Source organism: Balaenoptera acutorostrata, chromosome 12, assembly GCF_949987535.1.
Source record: "Balaenoptera acutorostrata chromosome 12, mBalAcu1.1, whole genome shotgun sequence".
Classification (NCBI taxonomy): domain Eukaryota; kingdom Metazoa; phylum Chordata; class Mammalia; order Artiodactyla; family Balaenopteridae; genus Balaenoptera; species Balaenoptera acutorostrata.
The window spans coordinates 74,453,367-74,474,730 of record NC_080075.1 but is presented as its reverse complement, the minus strand read 5'-3'; the positions used below and the strand labels follow the sequence as shown (position 1 = coordinate 74,474,730).

General features: G+C 53.2%; 1 protein-coding gene across 3 annotated transcripts in view; it reads right to left on the bottom strand.

Moving 5' to 3' along the window:
• DNMT3A (DNA methyltransferase 3 alpha) overlaps positions 1-21,364 on the bottom strand; it is a 100,059-nt gene that overhangs the window by 69,108 nt on the left and 9,587 nt on the right. For all 3 annotated transcript variants that reach the window (XR_451857.2, XM_007191261.3, XM_057557931.1), the window contains exon 2: positions 2,697-2,944. Coding sequence is in view for 2 of the 3 variants with exons in the window: in XM_007191261.3 (XP_007191323.2) it covers positions 2,697-2,762 (66 nt within the window). In the remaining variant the exon portion in view is untranslated. The remainder of the gene's footprint in view (positions 1-2,696; positions 2,945-21,364) is intronic.

Below are 21,364 nucleotides of genomic sequence, written 5' to 3'. Positions count from 1 at the left end.
TTCAGGACAGACTGAAGCCAGGGCTTTGATCAGAGAGGAGAGAAAATTAGGGAAAGGGCACGTCAGTCAGAGGAAGCAGCATAAACAAAGGCCTGGCAGCTCCAGGAAGTACTGGAGTGAAAGGTACAGGGAGGCGTGGCCGGTGGGGGGGAGGGGCAGGCGGGAAGGGCACACGGGGCCAGGTGGTGAAGGGGCCGGTGGGCAGCCACACCCCTGCCCTCTGGCTCACCAAACAGTTCCTTTGTGCCAGGTGCCCCTGGAAACTCTGCCAGACTCCTTGGGCTGTGGCCCAAACCCATCTTCCCCTCTGCAGCCACGCGGCACCCCTGCCCCAGGCCTGGCTTTCACAGGCTGCCGTGGGCGTGGGCGGCTGTCGGCGTCTCTGCCCGCCCTCCTGGGGGCTGCACGGGAGCCAGCCCAGCGGTGCCAGGAAGGTGTACCAGGTGAGCCAGCATGCACACCGGGGAGAGCGCCCGCCGTACCCCAGCCCCCATCTGTCAGCTCCCTCTATCAGCACCAGGCTCTGGGCCTGGGTGTGTGTTTGTTGCCTCTTGAGCCAGAGCAGTTACTATGGGTAGATAATAATAGCAATCGTAATCCCTCATAATTGGACCAGACTTTGCTGTTTGCAGGGCACTCCATGCCCGTGACCTCATCTGACTTCCACAACCACCCCATAAAATAGGCACAGCTAGAGTTACTATCCCCATTTTACAGCTGAGCAAACGCAAGCCCAGAGGGCCTGAAGTCACATCTCCAATAAGTGACATCTTCAGGCCTGGGGCCTGGGACTCGTGACTCTCTGTCCAGTGCTTTTTCTCTGTCCTGAACTGTCATGATAGAGAGCCTGTCTGCGGCTCTCCATGGGCGGGGCCGAGGGCTCTGCGGCCCAGGGAAGCCCTGTCCAGTAACAGGAGAAATGTGGCCCGGCTGCCCCACCTCCTCCAACTGGCGGAGGGGGTTGGGGGGTAGCTGACCACCAACTGCAAGTGCGTGGACACGGAGCTGTGTCAGCACCAGTCAGGACATCGGACCGGGGGGAGGGGTCAGGGTCACCTAAGCTAACGGAAGAGCAAAGCCAGGCCCAAGGAGGGAAGGGAATTATCTATGGCCACAGCTGCCACTCAAGAGCACAGGTGGGTGCAGGTGGCCCTGACTCTATGGCGGCAGGGTCTGGGTCTGCTGCCGCCTGAGTCCGCGGGATCAGAAAGAAAGGGACTGACCTGTAACCCCTAGGAGCCTCACCCAGTGGGCTGCAGCATGCACTTTCTTCCCAGCTTGGGGGTATACACGGTCCCCCGTCCCGTGGCACTCTGCAGGATCCTGGGCTGGAAAGACAGGTGTCTGGGCTTCGTGCATGCATCAGCGCGCGTGTGTGTGTGTGTCCGTAACAGGACCCATGCAGGTGGGGCAGTGAAAAAGACTCCGATACAGGACAGCAGGCTCTCATCTGGACCCCCCACTGATAAGCTGGGCTCAGCTTCCTCATCTCCAAACCAGGGCCATCTGTCCTTGCCCCACTTGTTTCAAGGGCTGTCCTCAAGGACCAAATGGATGGAAACCACCCAGAAGACAGAAACTGGCTCTAAGAATGAGCAAGCCCAGAAGGAGCTGAGCACGCACGACGGGAGGGTGGGCAGGGAGCAGGTCTTGGAACGGCCGCTGATGGTGGATCACCAGAGCTGACCCCCTCAGAGTGCTCAGTGGTCCCACACCTGGTGTCAGGTGTCCACCCTGGTTCCAGGAGGACAAACTGTGCCCCAGAAGCATGCCCTGCTACTCTCAGATACGACCAAGTATCACCACCCCTCACTCCTGCTCAGGGAGAGAACAGGCAGAGGGAACTGCGGGGACCAGGGCATGACAGATGGGACGCCCCAGGAAGGCCGTTGGCTGGCACAGCTTCCCTGGAAGGGTGGCGGCAGGGTCTACCATTCCACAGAAGAGAAAAGCAGAGTCCACGTGCTGGGGATTCGAATGGCTTTGCCTACAGGTGGGCACGGCTTGGTGAGGCCCCGAGGTTGCCTGTCGGAGCCCGGCAGCGACGCCCACCGGTCTGCTGGCATCTCCTCTAACTGCTTTAGGGCCATCCTGGAGTTCAGCAGAAGGGTGAAGAGGTCACCCCTCATGGGGCTCCAAAACAAGGTCACTAGCTCCATAGCCAGAAGTAACACTTGCTCAGCGCCAGGGATGGGGCGGGGGAGGGAAATCACCATCTCCACTGTGACTGGTGCCGCCCTGAGCACACAGCAGCAGTGCGCCTCGCACCGCGGTGAGCCTGGCTGTCTGTGCGGCCGGGGCAGCCCTCACGAGGCCTCCCATCTACAAAGCCCCCTGAACTTGTCTTTGGCCTCCCCAAAGCTACTAACCCCCCTGGGGAAACAGAGGCAGCTAACCCAGGTAAAGTGACTCACCTGAGGACACACAGCTAGTAAGAGGCCGATCCAGAAAGGAAGCCAGATGTGGAGACCCTGCAAGGCCAGCCCTAACAATCGCACACGCCTGGGGTCTGAAGCTCTGCTCACACACCAGGGGGGCTGAAGACTCGGTCCGGAGCCCAACCACCAGGATTTAACCTCTGCAAGCCTCAGTGTGCTCACCACCAAGACAGGGGGATAGGTCTTCCCTACAGGCCCGTGTGAAGACGGAGCGGCGCGGTCCAGCGCCCAGCACCCCCAGCAGAGCCGGCTGCTCACCTTGCGCTCCTCCTCCCCCCGCTCCGGAGCGGGGCCGCTGGCGTCCCCGGGGCCGCTGGCGGGCATCGCGGGCAGCTGGGCGGTGGGAGGCAGGCTGGGGCTGCGCGGGGCTGGGGGGCTGCTGGCCTCTGGGGAAGGAATTATCGTGGTCTTGGTAAGCAAGAGTTAAAACTTAAACATAGATCCCGGCGCGGAGGGTGAAACGCGGCCTCAGGCTGTCTGTGGGGCTGGGCTTCCCGCGGCTCCACCTGTGGGGGGAAGAGAAGAGGGGTCAGCAGGGCAAGGCACCTCCACTCCAGGCCCCAGCTGACCCCCACCGGCTCCCAGGGCCAGACCCTCGGCCCCGGGGCTACGCTGACCTGACTCCTCTTCCCAGGCGCAGGCCGAGCCGGCACCCGGCGGTGCGGGCACCCAGCGATGTGGGCACCCAGCGATGCGGGCACCGAGGCCGAATCGGCAGCAGGGCCGCACCTGCCTCCGACGCGCGACAGTCTCCCGGGCCTCCGCGTTGCCGCGGCACAGTGGGCGCCACTTCTGGGACTTCCAGCCGCCTCCCGCCCCCTCCCGTCTCTTCATTCACGGCTGTTCTTTCCTTTGAAAGCTTCCCGCAGCCTCCCCCCCCCCCCGCCCCCCGGGAAATCCCAGAGGTCCCCAGCCGGCTACATTTTCCTTCTGATCTGTCCTCCCCGCGCCCCTACCCCACCCCGCCCCCACCACGTGGAGGAAGTGAGCGGCAGTCACAGGATGTAGTGAGATGAATGTCACCTCACTTTAGGACCGGCGCCTGGGCCCGGAGAAGGCTGAGGGTGAACCCGGGCTGCGGCCAGGCTGAAGGCCTGCCTGGGTTTGCAGGGCTGTCCAGGGGACGCCCCGGTTGGGGGGGGGGGCGGCGAGGCCGCAGCCGCACCGAGCCAGGGAGGATGCCAGGCCGCTCCCCCCGCACCCCGCGAACCAGCCCCACCTGCCCTGGGAAACTGTGGGCTCCAGGGGGCCCTGCGAACGCACATGGCTGAATTTTAGGGGCTTTTCGGCCTCCCTGCTTCAGGTGCGGGCCTCACGCCAGTGAACTAACAAAGCCCGGGCCACAGGCCTCATCTAGGGGGGTGCGGCGGGGGGGAGGTCGTGGCTTCACCCCCTTGGCTCGGAGGAGCCACAGAGAGATCTCCGGCTCTCCGACCCCCAGGAGGAGCCTGGGCCCAGCCCCTGCCTCCGCGGGCCAGCCAGCACGGGGAGGGGCCTGGCAGGAGGAGGAAAGTAGGAGGCAGGCTGGATCCGGGCCCACCCACACCCTTCCACTTCCAGTTCCCGGTTCTGCTTCCCCGCTCCCCCTCCCTCCAGGGCTGCTTCTCCCATCCCCCTCCAGCCAGAGCTCCCTGGAAAACCAGGAACCGGAGAAAGCGGAGGCTTGGGTCTCCCACGGGTGCAGCCCCTCCCCAGGGATGGGCGCTGGGCTGGGAGGTGGGGGGGTGGTGTGGAGGGGGAAGCTGGCGCTGGGAGGGGCCTCCTTAGGGCCCGGACACGAGGGGCCCCATAAGTTAGAGCCTGGACAGGCTGAAGGTGCTCCCGCCCCCCAGGCGAGCCCTAAGGAAGCCGCAGGTGTAGCGCTGGTCCAGGCTGGGCCGAGGAACGTCTGCTATGCGGGTGCAGGAGCGAGAGCAACTCCGTGTGTCCGATGCGGTGCCAAGCCCGGGACGGGCCTTCCTCTTTGGGCAGATACAAGTATTACTACCACCTACTGTTGAATCTAAGGCTGCAAAAGGCTAAGGCTTATCCGTGTTGCAGTGTCAGGGCAGAGGCTTGAATCCAGATCTCTGACTCTAGGGCTCTGAGGGCATCTCTATGAAGCTCCGTCCCCCAGCTTACACCACCCCACAGAAATAACCCCGAGAGCCCATCAGACAACCGGGCCAACCCAGAACTCCACAAGGCTTCTGACCATCATCAGCCAGCCCGCGAGTCCCCCTCAAACCCACCCCTTGTCTGTTAGCGCAAATATCCCCGATCACCCACCACATCAAAATCTTCAAAAGGATGAGCAAGCTGAGAGAGGCAGGGTCTGGTTGGGAAGAACACTGAACCCGGGAAGAACTTCTCTGGCCCTTAGTTTCCTCATCCATAAAATGGAAGAGGTCAACTAGATGATCTTCAAGAACGTCTTCTAGCCCTGCTCTGCCAAGCTGTTGGAGGCCCCAAAGGCAAAGGGCAGGATCCTACGAGGCTGGGCCATCTCCAAGAGCCCCGAGAGCCCTAGAATGGAGTCCGTGCCGAGCCAGGCACAAAGTAAGTCAGGGGCAGATAGCCCTCTCCCGGGTATTTGTCTCAATGCTGCCTTGAGGCCTAGAAACATCCAGGGGCTTCTGTAAGAAAAAACTTTCAGAGAACCTCTGGTGGCTGGTGACAAGAGGAAGGAAGCAGGAGGGAAAAGCAGAACATCACAGGGTGTTGACCCTGAGGGCAGACACCCCGGAAAGGAAAGGAAAGGCTCTTTCCTCCGCCCCTTCCTCTGCTCACCCCTCTGACACGAGCTGCACACTGTCTCACAGCAAACACAGCTGACCTGGGTCAGTCTTTCGGTTCCTTTGTGTAACTCAGTGGAACAGCCTTGTCAGTAAGTGTCCCTCCAAGTCACCCAGCATCATCTAAGACCATCCAGCACACGCCGGGCAGGCCATGCACTGCACAGCTCCAGAGCCCACTGTGGTGGCCAAGGTCCAGGCCTGAACACAGCGCTTCCCGACCGTCCTTGGAAGCTTCCTTCTTCTCCCAAGCAGCCCTGCCGAGGGAAGAGACCTGCTCTTGGGCCCACGGTCCCAACACAGCAGCATGTGTCTACCATGACATGACGGCCCTGCTGCTCCTGGCACCAAAGCGTCCTCCTCACCCATGCCAAGGGCTGCACCACAAAACCACCACCAAACAAAAACCCTTGCCAAGAGCCCTACCGCCACAATAGGCAGCTTTTATTTTCTCCTTTATACTGCTAACGTCCACAGTGGCCAGGAACAATTTTATAACAACTTAAAAAAAGTTGTTTTGAGGAATCCTATCATGAAAATGTCTTGGTATCACAACTGACATGGTCACCATCCTCACCGCTCCAGTTACAAAACTGTTGTGGAAAAGGACTGGGATTTTGAATCTACACACCCAAGAGCGCTACCTTCTAAATCCAATGTAGTAGAAAGATTTTTTAAAGAAGACATAAAGGGACTTGCCTGGTGGTCCAGTGGTTAAGACTCTGCGCTCCCACTGCAGGGGGCACGGGTTCGAACCCTGGTTGGGGAACTAAGATCCCGCATGCCGCATGGTGCAGCCAGAAAAAAATAAAATGAAGAAGACATAAAGTCACAAGACTGGGCTGAACAGAGAGGAGACACCACCAACAAAATGTGGGGGTCTGGAAAGCAGATTTGTGGCAGGCAAATTTCAGACAGCACATGACAAGTGATCTATAACAGAGTCCTTTAAAGACACGTGGCATGATAGCACCATGTATCTCCGGGACCAGGGGTGAAGAGGATGCATGTGTGAAAATAAAAAGGATCGAACGAAAGAAGTAAAATCCCTAAATCCACCTCCCCCAGAAGTCTGAAGATTTACTCTCTAGAGAACACAAAACAGAGGGCCTTTGCGCAGAGAGTCGACAAGCACCGTTGAGAGCAAGAGTAACAAACAAAAGCAAGGAGATGAAGGTTATTTTCAATGCTGAGGTTGAGTCCCCCAGGCTAGTCCCCCACTGGGCTCCTAGAATCCTGGCAGCCAGACCTTACCTTCTTCTCTGGAGAATCTTACCAGTGCAAGAAGAAAGGCCTAAGGATACAGATATTGACACCAGAACACAAATGGTTTCCAAATGGCTTGTTTAGGTCAACCAATGTGGATCTGCAAGTCAGCCAGCTTCCAATCAGCTTTTTAGTCCCCTGTTCTTAACCCTGAAAGGACAACAAAGGACCACTAGACATCCGAGGAAAGCCTCTAACTTGGAGTGCTTCCACCATGGAAGGGCACTACCATGCCCTCTACCACTGAACATTTTTTTTTTTTTTTTAATTGAAGTAGAGTTGATTTACAATGTTGTGGCAATCTCTACTGCACGGCACAGTGACTCAGTTATACACACATACGCATTCTTTTTTATACTCTTTTCCATTATGGTTTATCCCAGGTTATTGAATATAGTTCCCTGTGCTATACATTAGGACCTTATTGTGTATCCATTCTAAATGTAATAGTTTGTATCTACCAACCCAAACTCCCAGTCCATCCCTCTCCCTCCCCCCTCCCCCTTGGCAACCACAAATCTGTTCTCTATGTCTATGAGTCTGTTTCTGTTTTGTAGATAGGTGCATTTGTGTGTTATTTTAGGTTCCACATATAAGTGATACCATATGATATTTGTCTTTCTCTTTCTGAGAAAGTATGATTATCTTAGTTGATAGTATGATAATATTATCACTTAGTATGACAATTTCATGTTGCATCCATGTTGCTGCAAATGGCCTTTTTTGTTCTTTTTTATGACTGAGTAGTATTCCATTGTATATATGTACCACATCTTTATCCATTCATCTGTCGATGGACATTTAGGTTGTTTCCATGTTTTGGCTATTGTGAACAGTGCTGCTATCAAAATATGGGTACATGTATCTTTTTGGGGTTTTTTTGTTTGTTTTTGTTTTTGTTTAACATCTTTATTGGAGTATAATTGCTTTACAATGGTGTGTTAGTTTCTGCTGTATAACAAAGTGAATCAGCTATACATAAACATATATCCCCATATCTCCTCCCTCTTGCGTCTCCCTCCCACCCTCCTTATCCCACCCCTCTAGGTGGACACAAAGCACCGAGCTGATCTCCCTGTGCTATGTGGCTGCTTCCCACTAGCCATCTATTTTACATTTGGTAGTGTATATATGTCCGTGCCACTCTCTCACTTCGTCCTAGCTTACCCTTCCCCCTCCCCGTGTCCTCAAGTCCATTCTCTACGTCTGCGTCTTTATTCCTGTCCTGCCCCTAGGTTCTTCAGAACCTTTTGTTTGTTTGTTTGTTTGTTTGTTTTAGATTCCATATATATGTGTTAGCATACGGTACTTGTTTTTCTCTTTCTGGCTTACTTAACTCTGTATGACAGTCTCTAGGTCCATCCACCTCACTACAAATAACTCAATTTCGTTCCTTTTTATGGCTGAGTAATATTCCATTGTATATATGTGCCACATCTTCTTTATCCATTCATCTGTCGATGGACACTTAGGTTGCTTCCATTGAACTGTCTTTTTAGCCTGACAAAACTACAGGTGTCATTTGCTGTTTTTACTCTGTGGTCTGAACTCAGGAACTGAATGGATTTGGATAAAGATGAAGACCTGTCCTCGGCAATGGGCTCCAAACGGGGGAGTAAAATAAGCAAGAAGACATGGGCTCCAGAAAACAGGAATTCCAACCAGAAGGAAGGCAAAGGGAATGCCAAGGAGGACAACAAAAAGAAGTCACTGAACGGCAGCTAACTATGCCACACGCCCCGAGAGCAAGAGAGCGGATAACTCAAAAAATGGAACTGAAGCATAACACTTGATGTGACTGCCCTCGTGGAAGCCATACAGACAGCTATTAGGAGGTGTAGCAGAAATGGGCAAAAGGTATAAAGAAAATAAGGCAGATAAAGAAACAAGGTAGGGACTTCCCTGGTGATCCAGTGGTTAAGACTCTGTGCTTCCAATGCAGGGGGCCCAGGTTCGATTCCTGGTCAGGGAACTGGATCCCACATGCAGCAATGAAGATCCTGCGTGCCACAGCCAAGACCCAGTGCAGCCAAATTAAATAAATAAATAACTATTTGAAAAAAATGACAAAAGTCAATTTAAAAAAAAGAAACAAGGTAATTATTCATTTCAGGGGGAAAAAAGGAAACTATTGTAGTACAGTATAAAGCTCAGCTGTGAATAGTTGCATTAGTTGATTTAACAAGTATGTATACATAACATACATAAATATGCATGTTTGTATGTATGTATGTGGATGTAGACATATTACCCTGGTGTATTAATTTCCTATTGCTTCTGTTACAAATTACCACAAAGTTAATGGCTTAAAACAGCACAAATTTGTTTCTTGCAGTTCCGGAAGTCAGCAGTCCAAAATGGTTCTCGTCACTGGGCTGAAATCAAGGTGTTGGCAGGCTGCATTCTTTTCTGGAGGCCCTGGGGAGGTTCCATTTTCTTGACTTTTTCAACTTCGAGAGGCTGCTCACATTCCGTGGCTCCTGGCTCCCTTCCACCCTCAAAGCCAGCAATGGCCAGTCTTTCTCCCATCACATTACTCTGACCCTCCTGCCTCTGCCTTTCACTTTCAAGGATCCTGATGATGACATTGGGCCCACCCAGATGATCCAGGATAAATCTCCCCATCTCAAGATCCTTAACTTAACCACATCTGTGAAGTCTCTTTTGCTACATAAGGTAACACATTCACGGGTTCAGGGGATTAGGAGGTGGCCGCCTTTGCAGGGCCATTATCCTGCCTGCTACATGCATACATATGTGTGTATCGTTAGAGGCATAAGACATTTTTGAAAGAACACTGGTAAGGTACTATTTATTTATTTATTTATTTATTTATTTAATTTATTTATTTTTGGCTGCGTTGGGTCTTTGTTGCTGCGCGCGGGCTTTTCTCTGGTTGCGGCGAGTGGGGGCTACTCTTCGTTGCAGTGCGGGGGCTTCTCATTGCGGTGGCTTCTCGTGTTGCGGAGCACGGGCTCTAGGTGCGTGGGCTTCAGTAGTTGTGGCATGCGGGCTCAGCTGTTGTGGCTCACAAGCTCTAGAGCGCAGGCTCAGTAGTTGTGGCGCACGGGCTTCGTTGCTCTGTGGCATGTGGGATCTTCCCGGAGCAGGGCTCGAACCCGTGTCCCCGGCATTGGCAGGCGGATTCTTAACCACTGTGCCACCAGGGAAGACCCCTGGTGAGGTACTATTGATAGTATGTCTACCACAAGAAATATTGAGGAGGTTGGCTGGGTAGAATGCCATGGTTGGCCATATAAGAGAGCTAAATTCTTATTTACCAAATAGGAAATCAGTGGAAGATGTCTACAATGGAAGAGTCAAAAATACGAACATTACTCAGACCCATGAGATGTAAAATTGCTAGAAGAAACAGCTAAAAGTGGTTGCCTCTGAGAAGAAGAAGAAGGTGGAAGGAGGCAAGGAACCACTGCATTTGGTGAAGAGATGTTAGTCCTCTTTACTTCTTAAATTATATGCATGTAATACTGTGAAGAGATAAAAAGTAATTTTTAAAAAGAGAGAATGGGTCTGGGAATGAGGGCTTACATCCAGCTGCAACCGTTGGATGGGTTTGGCCTCCATCCTCCTCCATAAGAGTGCAGCTAAGTCCTTCCACCTCTGTTACGCTATGAAACCGTCACGTCCCACAGAACACCCATCATCAGCTCCTCACACCCACACACAGTTCCATCATCAGCTCTAAAAGTGGTACCTCCCTACCCGCCCCACCATCACATCCCTCACGAAATGTTTAATTCTCGCAACACATCATTTCCACCAAGTCCAGCCCATGTGCAGCATGGTGCACCTCCCTTACGTTCCCCCCAAACTGCACCTCGACATGCCATTGCTGCCCACATCCCTAACCACAGCCCAGCTCGCTCATCAGCCCATCTCAGACCCAAGATCCACAATTCAACCATCTCCTGAAGCCTCCAGACCGTCCTGCTGCATCACCTCCCAGCTCTGCCACCACACCGTCCCCAGCACCATTCCCACCCTCCTCACCGATCCCAACCCCATCAGCACCCCCTGAGCCAATCAATCACCACAAAGCCTCACCTCCAAGCCTGCTCCAACCAGCACTGACTAGATCGTCACCCCAGTCTCACTTCAACAAGGGCCGGAGAGGAATCATCCTCTTCCAGAAACAAAACCATAATTGCCCACAAACCCAGATCCTTCCTCAATCAAAAACAACCCTAATGTGATCACCATAAGAGCCCTTCCCGCTCCATCTCAAGTCCTCTCTTTGAATTGCTGAAAAATATCTGACCATCTCTGCACCAGGTCCTTCTTCACCCCTCTAGCTGAAGTCTGCCCTTTTTGCAGTGGACTTTGCTGGTTTTGATCTAGTTACCTTCCCCTCCTTCCCAGTGGAGTTTTGTGGTGTTTGTGCCGACCCCACGCCTCACCCTAGTCACAGAGTGAGCATGTGACCAGGCGGGGCCAATCAGAGGCCCCCCAGGAGCGTTTTGGTGCAAAGGAAAGATGCTAACATGATGGGATGTGAGTCAGGAGCTGCTGGCTGCGTTGGGGAAAGCTTGCCTGAGGGATGGAGATAGACGCTGGAACACTGAGGCCATTGTCTGGGCCCCCGGGCCCAGCTGTACCTGGAGGCAGGGCATCTCTGAACCTCCCGGTAATGTGAAACTTTCCCTACTTTGGTGGGAGTGAGTCTGTGCCTTGTGGCTGACGGTCCTGACTCACATACTAATCTTAACCTCCTGAAGTCTTCCCTGGGAGGCCCGACTGCGTGGGTTCAAATCCTGTCTGTATTAGCGTCACCTGTGTGACCTGAGGCATAACTGTGCGTCAGTTTTCTCAGCTGTAAAATGGGGAAAATAACACTTGCCACTTCACAGGCCTGTTGTGAGAATTAAAGTGAGATGCATTAAAAATGCTAACAGGGAATTCCCTGGCGGTCCAGTGGTTAGGACTCCACACTTCCACTGCAGGGGGCCCAGGTTCGATTCCCTCACTGGTCAGGGAACTAAGATCCTGCAAGCCGCACGGCGTGGCCAAAAAAAAAATAGAATGGACGAAATAACATTAAAATTATTTGCTTTAAGAAACATGCCAACAAGAGTGCCTGACACAAAGAATATACTCAATAAATTTTAACAATTATTAGTCCCTGACTAACCCAGCCCACAGTTTTCTCTCCTTTGTTGACATCCCTGGAGTGCCCGTGAGTGTACTTCACTCAAATGGAGCTTGTACTGATTACGATTCTTACAACGCGCCAGGCCCTGTGAAAAGAGCTTTACAATTTCAACATCTTGTACATCCTCACACCTCACTCCAACCCTTTGAAGTGGAGACTATTTTTATCCCCATTTTCTAGATGAGAAGAATGAGGCATGGAGAGGTTAGCAAAGCTGCCTAAGGTCACACAGTTCGTGGGTGGAGGAACCAGATGCAAATCCACGTCTGTCCCCCGCTGAAGCCCACAGCTTTCCACTTCATCATGATCTCTTACAATTAGCATGTGACCACTGCAAACATGTTAACTTTCCCAATGAATTGATCAGAAAACCAAGTTTCCAGTTAGTCTCCCTTTCCTGGTGAGGCCTGTCGGCTGTGAGGGCAGGGGGAAGGGTGGTAACAGGCAGTGCAAGCTTCTAATCATCGTGTTCAGTGCCCTGCCAGATGAGGGAGTCATTCATTCATTTATTCATCCTACTATTTACTGAGCACCTACCGTTGTGTCCGGCACTGTGCTAAGGGACATGCATTGTCCCGTCTCATCCTCATAACCAACCTATGAAGTCTATGAAGTTGGTTCTACTATTATTCCCACTTTATAGAAGGACAAGCTGAGGTTTGGAGAGGTTAATTACCTCTCCAGAGCAGTGCAGGTAGAAAGTCCCAGGGCAGGATTCTGAGTCCAGGTCCATGTAACTTAAGAGTCCTTACAAACATGGCGACACCCCGTCATGGATGAGCATGAGTAGCACAGACCCCAGATCAGCTCTCTGTGCCCCTGATGTGACACCAGCCTGCAGATAACAGCCTCATGGCTGAATTTCCTATTTGACCTTAGGAGGAGGTGCAAATGAGTCCTGTGGGTGACAGAAGACACGAGAGTATCTTGAGCCCCACACCACCCAAGCATCTGCCAGGGTGGTGATAAGCTTGGTAAGCTGGGGGCAGCAGAAAGCTGAGGGGAGATATCACAGCCTCCCAGACAGAGATGTTTATCTGCCACGTCTTCCCCCACCCTTGGTCACAAGACTGGGGCTGGATAAGGGGGAGGGGGAGGTCCCAGTGCCACTTTCTGATTGCTCATTCTCTCTCAACACGAGGGAGATGCATGTCATCATACCGTGACTCTGACTTCCAGAAAAGTCCTTCCCACCCAAATCACCAGCTGCCCGTAGAATACCGAAAGCCATTGGCGACAGGCCAACAATCCTGCCATCCTGTTCCCCACTTCAAAGCCCATCTGTCTGGCTCTGAAGTCACAACAAGATGACTTGTGGCTCTCACACCACCCTCGAGGCCAGGGCACCACCAGCGTGAGCATTTTTAATCACACCAAATGCTGCCATTATGGTGGCCACACCGGCAGCACTGAGTTGAATCAGACTCTCTGCTCACACTTATGGTTACCATGACACAGCCCCAAAAGCAGGGAGGAGAAAAAAAAAAAAGGTTTGTACCCAAAATAGACGCTGGTAAGGAGCTGAAGTTGTTCTTGGGAGCCAAAATGAGCCAATACAGAGTTCCGTACAGGAGCACGCATTTCCGAACACGGTGAGTCAGGAGGAGCCCTACTGGGGGTCGGGGTCGTGTGTGCAGTGGCAGTCGATGGGCTTCCCACGCCCCAGGAGGCAGGGCACAGGGTCCAGGCTGGAAGTCCACATGAGAATCAGCCATGTGGACCCTGGCGGGGCCTGCTGTCTGGACAGCCATGAGCCTGGGTCTGATTCTGTCCTCCCCTCCCCCCCACCCGAGGTGGCCCATGGTCCACACCTGGGGGATTCTTGGCTCTTCCAGCCTTCTCTAAACAACGGTCCACACATGCCAGCTCCAGAGCCTCTTCACTTACTCTCCCCTTGATCCCTGCACCTGGTCCCCACTCCACTCCCACATCTCTGAAAAGGTTTAGGGGCTCTGAATGTTGTCTGCCAAGAGGACACCGCAGTGGTTCCACTGGAAGACTAGTCACTGACCTGGCTTTTGGGGACCCCCTTAATGCCGCTGAACCAACAGACAAAGAGGAGTTACTCCACAAGCTGGAGTGATTGATCCTAGTTACCAAGGAGAAATTGGGTTGCTGGTATACAATAGAGGCCAGGAAGGTAATTTCTGGAACCAGAGGATTCTCTCAGGTACCTCTTAGGACTTCCATGCCCAAAAGTAAGGGTTAATGAAAAACTACAGGAACAAAAAAAAAAAAAAAAAAAAAAAAGGCAGGACAACCGAGGATTCAGATCCTTCAAGAATCAAGGTTTGGGTCACTCCACCAGGTAAAAGAATCCTGCCCTGCTGAGGTTCTGGCTGAGTGCAGAGGAGATACAGGATGGGAAATGGGAGAAGGAAGCCGGAGAGCAAACGTGGTCTTGTGAACAAATATAGAAATGAGAACTATAGTACTTTTGCACGTTTTCTATTTACTTGATATAGATGTGCGTTTATTCATACATGGTAACCGTTTTCTTCTTTTTCCTTCATCTTCCCATTATTTATATTTTATATACAAGTTGTTGGAAGTTAACGTTACAATTTAGTCTTTAGGTAACAGAATATTCAGTGAGACTGTGACTGAATTTGAGGCATTGCTCACGTAGACAGTGATTGATACAATAAGTGCTGGGATGCCTCATTTGGGAGACAGGGTAAGAACGGGAAGCAGGATAGCTGTGTCTTGGTAGGTAGAAATACAACTATTTGGTTGTTGTAGGGGAGCTCACATGTGTGTAAAAGGGGGCAGATGGAAGCTGTGCAGCCAAAGTAGCAGACTGTGCCAGTTAATTTATTCACCCTTCATTGCCTGCTCTGTGAAAATGAAGCTAGGCCCCTTAAATATGTCCCCTTTGCCAGCTGGCATGACGTCAAACTCCCTCAGTAGAGGGCACTGGAGAGACATTGAAGGAGGAGGAGTTTTCTTTCCTAGAACCAGTGTGCTCTCTTGAAGGATTTCTGCATTGTACACAACTTCTCCAGCAGTCAGATCCTGCTGCCCCTGTGGCTTCCCTAGTGGCCAGGCCTGTCCTGTCACAGCTTCGCCAGTGCCTGGCTCCTGCAGCAAGGGTGCTTCCCCAGCACCTGGCTCTAGCAGTGTTTGACAGTCAAGAGCGACCAGCAGCTTCACCCAATACTCCTTTTGGGTAGTTTAGTAGCACTGTGTCTCCAGCAAGATACTTCCTCATGAACAACTTTCCTTGGGACCCAAAAGGATGGACTTCCAGTGAGTTCCGGGGGGCAGGTTTCCAGCAAGTTCTGCCAACATGGCACCACAGTGACTTCTCTGTCATCCAGGGAGCCAGGGGCATCAAGGTCAGGATCTCAGCCCTGGGGGCCCCTTCCTTGGGCACTCCATGGCAACCCTGGGTGTAGTGGCTGTTCTCATATATGCTATTTCTGTATTCTTTGCAGATCTTTTTACTTCTTATCAGCCAATCTCTCAATACTCCAATCTCCTGTTATCATTAATAAGTCTTTATATTAAACTTTGCCTGTTCAAATCACTATGTGGTTCCTGTCTCCTGAATCGGCCCTGACAGATACAGTCACCCACGGCTTCAAAGGGCCTTTTTCCATCCTTGGCGTCCTTGAGTTCAATTCAGCCTCCTTGCCGGCTAATCATTCCCTGCTTCAAGCACTCACTCAGCAATTGTTTACTGAGTGTCATTGCCAAGCTGGGCACTGGGGTGAACAGGAGACCCCTGCAAGTTCACGAACAAGGGGATTCTCTGGCCCTCTCTGCCCCCTTGGCTCCATGCTCTTGACCCTCGGGCCCCTCCGCTCTTTCTCCTGGCTGGCTGGGGTCTTGCTCCCACTGCTGCCCAGTGGGCACCCCTCTCGGGTCCCGCTGTGATCCAGCTGTACTCTAGATTCTCCTCTGCTGAGATACCTGGGCTTAAATGAGTGCAGACTTCCTACTGCAAGGCCTCCATCTTTATTCTCTGGACATCCCCACCTGGATGACTTGCAGTTACCTAAAATCCTACTCTTCTAGAACCAGATGCTTCATGTTTCCTGTGGCTCCTCTCTCTACGTGGAGGTGGCAGCACCTTCCCCTCAGCTGCCAAAGCCCAAAACCCCGCAGAGAACTCAGGTCCCACCTCCCCCTTCAGTCCCCACATTGCACCAGGCACCTGATCCTCGGGCCCCTATTCTCCACCCCTGCCCTCCAGGCCCTCGGGACCACAGGTCTAGACCTTGGCAGTTACCGTGTAACGCGTCTCACCGCCTCTGGTGTCCCTCCCTCCCACCCCAGCCTCTCAGCAAAGATTTTCCACACATGGCTTCCTCAATCAAACCTATGATGCCTGATGAAAATGTTCTGAAATTGATTGTGGTGATGGTTGCACAACTCCGTGAATGTACTAAAAACCATCGAATTGCATAGTTTAAATGGGTGAATTGTATGGTATGTGAATTATATCTCGATAAAGCTGTTATTTTTTGAAACTCGATGATGCCAGTGATTTTCACACACTGTAAGATCTGAACTCCGCTCTGGTCCTACACCGCCGGCTCTCTGAGTCTGGCCTCAGCCTACCGCTCTGACCGGCCCCCACCTCGCCGAGCCGACTCCATCGCTCCAGGCCCCCAGCTCACACTGCCTGTTCCCACACGCTTGTGTCTACATTCACAGCATTCTCTCCTCCACGAGGGGGGATCCTTCCATAGGGCCCCCAGCCCCCTTCCCCACCCCTCAGGACCCCCAGCCCCTATCGCTCCTCCTCAACCACCCTCCCAGGGGTCTTTAACCAGTTTGTTGTGTGGTCATTTGGCTTTTCTCGTGTAGACGGATGTGTGTGATTTCCGAAACAGATGAGGTCAGAGTCATGTCCTGCACCCTGCTCTTCTGCCACCCACCCTCCCCGTTCTCCCTGTTCCGCCTGACCCCTGAGGCAGAGAGGACGCGGTGAAATCACTCCCACGCAGCCGCAACATCGCCAGCACGGCGCTGCGGTGCCTCGAGGGACCCCCACAAGCCCATTCTAGGGGTCGCCTGCCAGAGTTCTCCAAGGCAGCGCGCCAACTGGAAGGCCCCTGCTCCACCTGCCCCAGGCCAGGACGTGCGCCTGCTACAGGGTCCGCAGGCTCCACCAGCCCCCAGATGCCCAGGGTGCCGGGGGTCGTGAGGGACCTAGATCAGGGTGTCTGTGAACCACGGGAAGCGGGGACAGCCGGCCTCCCACCTGCCCAGGCCTTTGGAAGCTGGTCCCCGGCTTGCCTGGGACCACTCTCTCCTCACACCATCCGTGCGATGCTTCCCCGCCCGCACCTTTTCACACTCCTCCCAGGCCACAGAGCTGACCCCCTCCCGGGCCCAAACCAGAAGGTCCCCCAAAGAGTCTTCAGGGTCTGGGAGCTGCTGCTGGAGCACAGCCCCTGCCCACCCAAGAGTGCAGGAAAGAGCCCACTGCTGTCAGAACCACCTGCTGCTCCCTGGTTGCTTTCTCCTCACCCTGTGCCCCAACCGAAACCAAACCACTTGCAGGGGGGCAAGGGGGCCCGAGGGGAGGAAGAAGAACCCAGGATCCTGGGTAGCACATCCCAGAATCACTAGCATCTGGCCCGGGGGCCCTGGTGCAGTTCATCAACCCCTTCAGCTCTAAGGGGGCTCGGCCGGAACCCACCTCAAACCTCTGCCGCCCAGACGCAGGCCACACTTTACCAAACTGCACAATAAGAGTCCTTACCTCCTGAGTCTATTTTAAGATATGAGAGAATTTGAGTCGAGTGTTCAGCATGATACCTGGCACATGGTAGGCGCTCAATAAATATGAATTTTTTAAAAAAGTACATCATTCACAGATGTAGAGAACAAACGTATGGACACCAAGGGGGGAAAGCGGCAGGGGGGGTGGTGGTGGTGTGATGAATTGGGAGACTGGGATTGACAGAGACACACTAATATGTATAAAATGGATAACTAATAAGAACCTGCTGTATAAAAAAAAAAATAAAATTAAATGCAAAAATTCAAAAAAAAAAAAAAAAGTATGTCATTAATTAGGGTGAAAGGCCAGTAAAGTGTCCTTAAGAAACCTAGACTCTCACTTCAGACAACGCCCAGGAATGGCTCTCGCTGGCTCCTGAACGGCTGCTGTGGCCTGACCCAGTGTCCTCTCTCCCAGCTAATGCCGCGAGGCCTCCCCTAATCCCCCAGCGCAAGGGCCTTCGCAACCAGAATAAATAACCTCTTTACCAGCACCCTTAACCTGCCACTGTGGCCTCAGGGGTCACAGGCACACACAGAGACACAGACACAGACCCACACGGGCGCACTCACAGACACAGACACAGACACATGCAGAAAGACATGTATGTGCGTGCAAACACACACACACACACAGGCAGGCTCCAGGAACCTGAAGCAGGAGGATTCCAGGCGAGGCCTCCCCGCATACGCGTCGCACATTTCACCTAAAGTGTGGGCCAAAGAGGCATTTGGAAACCAGCTTGGGAACCTCATAACCATTCATAACATTGTTCTGAGAGAAAATACAAAACATTGCCCTACAAACAAACATTTGCAGTAGAATTCCTCCAAAAGCTAGGAATTGCCTGTGCTAGAAAACTAACAGAGCAAGAAAAAAGAAACCACATAAACTTAGTTTGCCTCTGCAAAATTAATACCAATTACAAAAACATTTATGTGAACTGCTTACCATTTACACCTAATTACCGTGCAGCACAATTATGCATACCACTAAGGGTATGCCGGATTAATTATGCTGTACATTTCGTGTGATTACACCACCACACCCTCGGTCCACACACACCAGCTTCCAGAGGGTGCCCCTGTGACAGGGGTACAAGCGCAGGTCTGTATCAACCAGGGAAACACTGGTTTCCGCACTCAAGTTGACAGTGGTCCCCACCCACCCTACCCCCGGCCAGGCACAGCCTGACTCCGGCCCAGGCCTTCTCGCCAACGCCACCTCCACAGGAGCCCCCGCTGAGGGGCTAGCTTCCCACCCAAGCCTCCTCCGGAGAGCAGAGATGCCGCCAAGGTCTCCCCGTGGCCATGGCTGCATGTCACAGGGGCCACAAAACAGCCCAATGGCCACCACGTGTGCCCGATCACAGAGGAAGCTGGCCTCCCCATCCAGACCGAGGTCGCCCCGAGATCATCTCCCAGACTCCACTAGGGCCCTGCACCCCTTTCCCTGGCACAGGAGCCAGCTACTGGGCAAGGTCCTAGCCATGGTCCGCCCGGGCCCTGGATGGGTCAGAGCCTCTCCCTCCCTCGTCCTCTGCTCTCCACACAGCCATGGGCAGCTCTGCACAGACCCTCCCCTCCCCTCCATTAAAAAGAGACAAGGAACTGACCTCCTCCCCTAGTTCCCATTTAGCTCAGCAGATTCTCTTCAAATACACTGGGGTGACCCAGGTTTGGGGAACAAGAGAGTCAATGGAACATGATAAGTGGAGCTTCCCAGGAACATGGAACTCAAAACCCACTGGGGGGGGGGTCAGGCCTCCCGGGAGGCAAAGAGCAAGAGGAAACTTGGCATGTGAGACGGGGGAAGAGGGGCGCACGCGGTACGGGGCTGTGTCTCTTCAGCGCCAGACAGGGACCAGGCACAGCTGAATTTTAATCCTCAAATACCCGCGAGGCCAACTGTAGAAGGATTCTTTTAAAAGACACGTGACATAAAATATCCAAGTTTAGGGCAAGAAGCAGTGTTTGAAACAAACAAACAAACAAATGACACAAGTCTGGAAGGTTGTCTCCACTTTGCAGACGGCAAATTGAGGCTAAGAGAGGTTAAGCGATCTTCCCGAGGAGGACTCAGTTAGGAGGTGGCAGGGCTGAGGTGAAACCACTGTCTGTTCAGTGCCGAGCCTGGTGGCCCTGGCACAATGCCACGCCGCCTCTTGCCTCTGCCCGGGTTCAGTGATGCTGACCTGGTTCACGCCATTTTTCTAGAAATTCTTTGGAAACAGCTCTTCCTGTGACACACAGAAGACTCATATGTCTACTTTAGAGAAACAGTTTTTGTTTCTTTTCTGTTTGTTTACCAAAACTGCTGTGCCCATCTTATCCCCTCCTACATTGGCAGACCTGCCTCTAAACCCAGGGCGGATGTCAACTTTGCAATTCACATACCACTGTCAGAGGGTGATGACACTCACCCCAGGCTGTGCAGCGGGGAGTTGAAGAACAGGGTCCAGGCCTTGCAGCTCATCTTTCGGGGGAGCACCTGAGAAGCAGAAGCCCCTGCTCAAGCCCCCAAACAGCAGTATGCCCAATGTATGTGGTACAAATGCCTGGTTAAGTTACTTCCCTCCTTAAAAATCTGCAGGGGGGCTTCCCTGGTGGCGCAGTGGTTGAGAATCTGCCTGCTAATGCAGGGGACACGGGTTCGAGCCCTGGCCTGGGAAGATCCCACATGCCGCAGAGCGGCTGGGCCCGTGAGCCACAACTGCTGAGCCTGCGCGTCTGGAGCCTGTGCTCCGCAACGAGAGAGGCCCGCGCATCGCGATGAAGAGTGGCCCCCGCTTGCCACAACTGGAGAAAGCCCTCGCACAGAAACGAAGACCCAACACAGCCAAAATCAATCAATCAATCAATCAATCAAACATACGCATCTGATTCAAGATCCTCATTAAAAAAAAAAAAAAAAAAAAAAAAAAAAAAAATCTGCAGGGATTGCTACCAGTTACGGAATAAAATGCGCCCGCCTTTCTAATCCATCACCTGGACCCTGCGCCTTCCTGGGTCCCCACATCCAGGCCTGGTGACACAGGCCCTCCCTCTTCTGCAAGCCTGGCCCAGCCCAGGCTCCGCCTGCACAAATCCTAACCACCCTCAAGTCCCAACTCTAGCCCTGCCTCCCACGGGAAGATCTCTCCCAGACTCCCTCCAGCCGAGCCCTCTCAACGGATGGCACCTCCACCCACGCGGCGGGCTGAGCCAGCTCCCCTCACCCTCTCCATCACCCAGTCACTCCCACCTAAATGCCTCACAGAGCAGCCCTCCTCCACGCCTGCACTGCTGCTCCCCTGGATTCCTGCACCAGCCTTCTGCCTGGGCTCCCTGCCCCCAGTCTCAGCTGCCCAAGTTCTCCTCCTTGATGCCCCAGGATGATCTTTCTCAGATGCAAATACGGGCACGTTACTCCAAGCCCAACGCTGACGAATGGGTAACATCCCGGCCTTCCGTGGTCCAGCTCGGCCCAGCCCTCCAGCCTCACATCCCATGATCCCCCATATCCCATCACTCCCGCCACATCAAGGGAGAAAATGCCCCGGACCACCTGGCTAACTGCTCCCTACCCTTTGAGACTCAGCTCCAGCCTCACCTCCTTTAGAAACCCTTTCTTGCTCTTCCCTCCCCCCCTTGAATGAGACGTCCCTTCTCTGAGCCCCCGTAATGCTCCAGGTACACGCTGCAGAGCTCTCTCCACCCACCTACAATGTAATGGTCACCTTGCCAGACTCTCATCTCCCCTGCGGGCTCCTTGAGGACCAGCTCAGTCTCTTTTATCTTTGTAGCCAGTGCTTGACACATAGTAGGTCTTTAATAAATGAATAGATAAACATTATTTGTGAATCTGAAGCAAGGGCCCTCTGGAGAGAAAACTCAAGAGCTGCCAGGCCTGCCAACTTGGGGCCCCAGCATATCACCATGCCATCTCAGAGTCCAGGCTGCACAGAGGGTGTTGACAAAAGAAAATGCAGAGGCAATTG